The sequence below is a fragment of the Homalodisca vitripennis genome, chromosome 7 (genome assembly GCF_021130785.1).
Source record: "Homalodisca vitripennis isolate AUS2020 chromosome 7, UT_GWSS_2.1, whole genome shotgun sequence".
Taxonomy (NCBI): domain Eukaryota; kingdom Metazoa; phylum Arthropoda; class Insecta; order Hemiptera; family Cicadellidae; genus Homalodisca; species Homalodisca vitripennis.
The window spans coordinates 29,782,582-29,789,613 of record NC_060213.1 but is presented as its reverse complement, the minus strand read 5'-3'; the positions used below and the strand labels follow the sequence as shown (position 1 = coordinate 29,789,613).

Sequence of the window (7,032 nt, the reverse complement as noted above, 5' to 3'; positions counted from 1 at the left end):
CTCGCAGTGAGCATTCGTGGTTACAAACTAGCTGCTAGCTGAAAAGCTCACCCTGAGGCAGATGGCACGAGGCATTGGCAGCGAGCAGCCTCGCACTGTCGATACCGGCCTTGATAACGTCAGATTCCAGATGCTGCACTAAGAGGAAGATGAACTGGAGCTAAACTCAGCACTCACATAAAACAAAGCCTTACCACAAGAAGGAAAACTCACATTAGGTGCAATGTGCTTTATTAATTTATTACAAAATTACACTGCTCTTACAATTATAGGACATGTTATTTTTGTTACATGTTGTGTTGTTTGAAAATAAACAACACAAATAAGACGATAACGCACATAAATACACAGGACACATTTAAAACAGAAAAGTTTTTATCAGGAGCACAATCATGTGATATCTCTAGAGGACTTCATTGCGTCTGTGGTGCCGGTGAAGTCCAAGTCCAGTATTGAAGTAGGACAAGCAGCTTTGTACTCCGAACAGCTGTCGCCTTGGTGTGCTTCGTCGTAAACACTCGAAGAATCTTCTATAGCGTGTTCTAGGAATGGGAAGCTGCGTAAAAAATGTAAAGGTTAGAAGTGGAACACAATTAGCCCTGTTAATTTACAAGGTCTATTTACAAAAGTGCTAATTTTTGTTTTTGTACATAAACAAGTGACTACCTCAGTAATATAAATGTTGTTCCACGGAGTACGATGGAATGTGTTACACGACACACTGCTTCAAAGGTTATCAAAACCTCATAATTCTCAAGCTTTAGTCTTATAATTTTCAAAACCATTCAGAATGGTCAACAGGCTTTTGGAAGGAATTCTATGAATGTTACACAAGTATGCAAAGTAACAAGGACGTAGCCAGCGAGGGGGTCTAAGGGGTCCGGACCCCTCCAAATTTTCAAATAATATTGTTAAATAAACAATTATTATTATTTTAATAATTCATTATTACTGACATGTACTGCTGAAAGATCGCTCTCAACAGAGAAACGGGTCAAGAATTTTTAAGAAACAAAATGGGACCTTACTCTTTGTCCCAAACTACTGATATTGGGAAAATATCAGTAGTTTGGACCCCCTGCAATTTTTTTTCTTGGCTACATTTTTGAAAAGTAATACCACATATCAAAAGGTGAATTGACTTGGTAAATCAAAAGCATTGAAATTATCAATCCAGTTTGTGGTTCAATGATGAGACACTGACATGATGTGTGAAGAAGTAGAGGTTGGAATCAATATTGGTTCAATTCACATAATTTTGATATAGACATTTGCCACAAGATAATTAAAGCAAGTCTATTCCAAAAAAAAGCCTTCCAGATTTGTTTTTAAAAGTCTAAGGAATGTGGATTAAGTGGGTAATGTATCTTAGAGAATGATGTTAGTTAAAATGTGTTGATGTATTTATACCTCTTCAAGATTAATTCAACCTTCTTCAAACAGACCTTTCCTTGAAAAGTTTGATTCTATAATATGTCACATATACACCACAATAAGACAAGAACGTAGCCAGGAAAATTTGTTGGGGGGTCCAGACAACTGATATTTTCCCATAGTGGACAGAGATTAAGGCCCCATTTTGTTCCTTAAATAGTTCTTCACCCGTTTTTTGTTGAGAACGATTTTTCAGCAGTACATGTCAGTAATACTGAATTACTTAAATAACAATAATCGTTTACTAAAAAGGTAATTGAAAAAATTTTAAATTTGGGAGGTCCGGACCCCTTGAACCCTCTTGCTGGCTATGTCCTTCAAATAAACATTTTGTAAATCAGAGTATTTTGCATATTTCATAAGTTTTTGTTCAAAGGGGCTTAATTTGACCTAGGGTGTACAATTAAAGTTAGATTTCATTGCAACATTTTAACACATTATTTTCTTTTTTGTGTGATTATGACAAAATTTGTTTCTAAATATTTTATATCTTGTGTAGTGCTTAAAAACTAACACTGGATTAAATCATCCAGTATCAAACTCTACATCTCTATTGTATTTTGAATTGATATAAAACTTTCTCTTATATAAAATAAGAACATACAAAGTTATGACTAGAAATTAAAACACCTGTCAAAGAATTTTAAAGTTATAGGTAATTATTTAGAAACATTAAAACTCTTTAGACGATTGCCTACAATAATTATTTCCGTATGTTAAAAAAAATTTATGAATACAATAAAATTCATTGGTTCATTTTATGATGTATTGAAGGTTTTACAAAAACATTAAATGGCTAAAATATTGTGCTAATCAAATAAAAAAATACTGGTACAAATATAAAATAAAACTGTTTTAAGAGCCAAAACTGTACAATATTTTTAATAATTAATTAAAATATTCTGTTAATTTTATAATGTGTTTTTGAATTTATAAAAACCTTTTACACACACACTTTAAAATCCTCATGGAACCTTTTCAAAAATGAACTTTGTTGAGGACATAACAAAAGCAACTAGGACATTTTATTGTATTAATATTCCTAATAATATTATCCTTCATTTAAATGTTTTAAAAACTACAATAAGACTTAATAAGTGACATATTGACTTATCAGTGGTGTTAACGATTTTAAGAAAAAGCGTGGGGCAGTACAGATGATAACATTGGGGGTTAACACAAACCTAAAATTGTATTATCATTGACAGTAACAGAACTAGGGGGTGATGAGAATACCCCCCTCACCCCAAGAGCCCTAAAAATAAAAACATATTTGTATTACAGCAATCCAACTTGTTTTATATACAGCACTTAATTTTTTTTATTAATCCTACAAAATTTATTCAAATTTAGAATGACCCAGATTTATTCCATATCCCAGGTGTAATATGCTCTTCAATCATGTCCCCTCCCCTCCTCCCCAAAACTTAGTTACATTGATGTTCTTGAAGAGATTGCAAGCAGAATTTCATGGTAGTACATGTGTATTTTTTTCATTCTCTGTCATACAAATATGAGACACAAAAAACCAATCATCATCAACTTTAGACTCATCAAAACTCATTGCAAAACTTTACTTACGAGAATATTGTGTTGAATATTTCTTCAATGAAGCTGCCATTGCCCCGAGAATGTTGCCTTGCCTCACAGATAGCTCGAAGTATACAAGCTCTACCCTCAACACCATATCTGCAATGTAAAGAACATTTAATTATAGTTGAGGAAGTATTTACCACTCACAAAAATTTATTGACTTCATATGAGAATTACAATATTTTTAACACGTTCACGACATGAGCTTAAGTTGCCAATAATAATGGCAAAAAACCGTAATCGGTTTTTTTACATCAAGCGTCTGTATAAAGAGAAATGTATGTAGGCTTCCCAATCTTGCACAAAAACAATCATTTCATTTTGTATTTTTTTTTTTTTTTTTTTTTCACTGTGTACTCCAAGGAGTACCTAACAAATTTAATTTACCTTAAAAGTTAAGCAATCGTGCGGGGTACACGATAGTCTGAGATATTTATTATCATAAGCGTGAGACCAAATTTAACAGACCACCAAGACAGGCAAACAATAAAAACGCAATAATGAAATGCATAGCAACTTGTACCCAAAGCCCGGTATGTACCCGATCGGGTAAACGACAGCAGTGTAAAAGATCATGTGTCTTTGCATCGTTTCAACATCCGAGACACCTAGATCACAAAAGAGGTCTAATTGATTTACCCAGCACTCATCCAGTATAATTTAGTTAAAGAGGTATTTTTGCTGCACTAAGCGGGTTGTGAAATGGACCTAACATTCTCATTGAATCAACCCTTCTCACCATAGGTACTTCTAGCGTAAAGAGTTACGAGTTGCTGAAGACAACCCAAAGAGGAAGCATTTAGACATGGCTTAGGAATTTGTCATTCCCCTTAATCCAGTCAAAACCAATAAGAATAAAAGGGAGAAGTAGGCTACAGGTTGAGGGTAGCATCCAAGCACCAAATCCGTCTGAAGAGATAAAGTCGGCTATGAACTGCTTTGCCTCGCTATGGGATTGTGTCTATAACATCATAGTACTCTAAATTGTCCACCTGATGATATAATAAGAATATGTATGATTGCAGGGTAAACCAAACAGCTCCTTGATGTCGCTGATGTCAAAACGATGCAAAGTATTCATTTTGAACGTTTTTGTCATCGACTTTTTTTATCTCTTCAGATAGACGTGTACTTCAGATTCCAGGAGTCAAGTCTGTGACAGTGTCAGACTTCAGACGCTGTACTAAGCAGAAGGTGAACTGGAGCTAAACTCAATATTAACATGGCTCATGGATTTTTTCGTTGAACCAAATGCTTCTAAAAGGAATTTCAGGATGTTTTTTAAAAAAAATTATACGAGTAAAATGCATCATTCTTTGCTTTAGTTCAATTTCAAGATTCACAATCCATACCCTCCTGGTGCATTTCTGATTTTAGAGACTTCAGTATCAAGAAAGCTATTAATACAAATATTCTAACTGGTAATTTATTCAAGTATTCAAAAGCTAAAATCTCATTTCATGGATGAAGAATTCATTCCAGGAAAAATTGGGGGATGGATTCAGAAAAAAATTGTAAAAAGGATGCCTTTCCTGCATGAAGCTATACATTAGCCAAGATTAAAATGTACATTGTTTTATAGTATAAAAAAAGGTTTTTTTTATGAATCAGTAAGGTTATGAATTTTTTTAAACCTAAGTTTCATTCAAACTTCAGTTTAAGGCAATTTTCAGCTACTGTTATATCTCCGCACAAGGAGATATTTTAACTTTATCTTCAATATCTTAAAGATGGAATTCAATTATTTTGGGTGAAAATTCTTAGTGTAAAACACTTGAAAATGTTTCAAACCTAGTGTTTAGAATGGTGACGAGGGATATGGATATCTTTCTATTATGAGTATCCTTAATTTTGAAAACCATTTAGTGAACATACTATGTACAATGATCAACAAACTTACTTGTCCAAAAACGTTTCAACGTTGGGATAAAGATCCCTCCTGTGCCTACGCTGGATGTAAGACGCGGAGACGTTAGCGATGTAAGGCCGAGGATCCTGAGGAATTTCCCATGCAAGACCAAGAGTAATGCCGATGGTAAAGAGACCCCCTGGGGTTCCGTATGCAGTGGTCAAGAAGCAGTACACCAACTGGAAATAATTTGCAATTAGTTTAACATTTCTTTAACGAGTAACAAACTTTGAAATCAGTTATTTTGGATTGGAAGGTACCTGTAATGAGCTGCCTCTTGGAAAAATGATGAACCTTTTTCTTCTAGATGCCACCCTCGTGATGTCTGATGAGTTGTTCGATGACTCCATGATCTGTTGGGTGGTTAGTAACGATGTCACCAGAATAATCAAACTTAGACGCACAATCTTCAGTAGAACAGACTGAAAAAAATATTAAGAGGGGTTAATTAAAAATGTATGTTGATATATTTATAGACAAGAAAATATTATAGTATTACAAAATAATTAAGTGAGGGTAATTTTATTAATGGAAAAACTGTGTACAACAAATATTTATTTAATTCCACTTTAAATATTTGTGGGAATAAAAATGTTAATTTCAAACATCCAAAAATCCATACCCTACAAATTTTCTTATAGTCCATAAGAAACTATTCTGTTCGTAAATTGGTAAACAAAATAGAATTATAATATTCCATGGAAATATTAAACTCATTTGTAGAATTCTCCAGTTCAAAGGCTTCTAAAAAAATGTCTGTTTTAATTTTTTGTATGTGCATAGTGTATCAGCCATTACTAAACAACTGAGTTAATTTTGACAACATTTTTTAATGTCAGCAAATACTTACCTATAATCAGGTATTTCTATTTTTTTTACCCTAATGTTTAAATGTTTTCCAAATTTCATGTTATTGGTTAAAAAATATTAATTTCCAGAAAGCTTCAATAATACTCATAAAATTACCATATTTCATAAATTAAATATAACAAGCTATATCTTGTGTAAATGTTGAGTTTAGCTCCAGTTCACCTTCCTCTTAGTGCAGCATCTGAAATCTGATACTGTCACAGATTTGACTCCTGGAATCTGGAGGAAGAGGAAGATTACTTTTTATTTTGTGCCTTTGATGTTAAAAAGATGCAAAGAGGTCATTTTGAGCTTCGTCATCGCTGACTTTTTTTGGATCTCTTAAGGCGAACATGACTCCAAATTCCAGGAGTCAAATCTGTGACAGTATCAGATTTCAGATGCTGCACTAATAGTACGGGAGCTAGCAACGTTTCTAAAACAAGAATTTCAGGTCAGCTGAAATTTTGATATGTTGTCTTTCTTGCTCTTTCGGTTGGAGTCCGGGCTGTCTGGCTGGCGGTAGTGGTTGCGTTTATTAATGCGCATCTTACCTGCACAGGTAAAAATCCTGGAGCGCTTCGGCAAATGAACAATATGGCGTCAGTCTAAAGTCACATGTTTGTTTTGTGTTTGTGTTATTTGTGATGTTTATTTATTAATTTCGCAACAATCGCCAGTGGTAAAATGAAATGTGTTTCTGTAATTAAAAAAGCACTTCAAACTGTCTCTCTCCAACCACCTGTCTCATTTATGTCAGTAGGCAGTTCAATGTCACGGTACTTTAATTTATATTTTAAACGTATATTCAAAACTTCCTGGCACTTCTTCAGTTTATCAACCATGAAAAGAATGATTTTATCTTTATGTCCTTTACAGAAACACATTTCACTTTACCACTGGCGATTGTAGCGAAATTAATAAATAAACATCACAAATAACACAAACACAAAACAAACATGTGACTTTAGACTGACGCCACGTTGTTCATTTGCCGAAGCGCTCCAGGATTTTTACCTGTGCAGGTAAGATGCACATTAATAAACGCAACCACTACCGCCAGCCAGATAGCCCGGACTCCAACCGAAAGAGCAAGAAAGACAGCATATCAAAATTTCAGCTGACCTGAAATTCTCTCTCGAAAACGTTGCTAGCTCCTATACTATAAGAGGAAGATGAACTGGAGCTAAACTCAACATTGATATTGAATCAACCCTTCACACTATAGCTACGTTATGTGTAGAAGT

General features: G+C 34.1%; 1 protein-coding gene across 1 annotated transcript; it reads right to left on the bottom strand.

The window, feature by feature from the left end:
• Positions 1-223: 223 nt before the first annotated feature.
• LOC124366661 lies at positions 224-5,286 on the bottom strand. The gene is made up of 4 exons (XM_046823263.1): positions 5,197-5,286; positions 4,928-5,115; positions 3,016-3,123; positions 224-556 (listed from the first exon to the last, which is right to left on the bottom strand). Exons 1-4 carry the CDS (start codon positions 5,284-5,286, stop codon positions 391-393), a joined length of 552 nt encoding a protein of 183 aa, XP_046679219.1. The 3' UTR covers positions 224-390.
• Between the last annotated feature and the right edge of the window lie 1,746 nt (positions 5,287-7,032).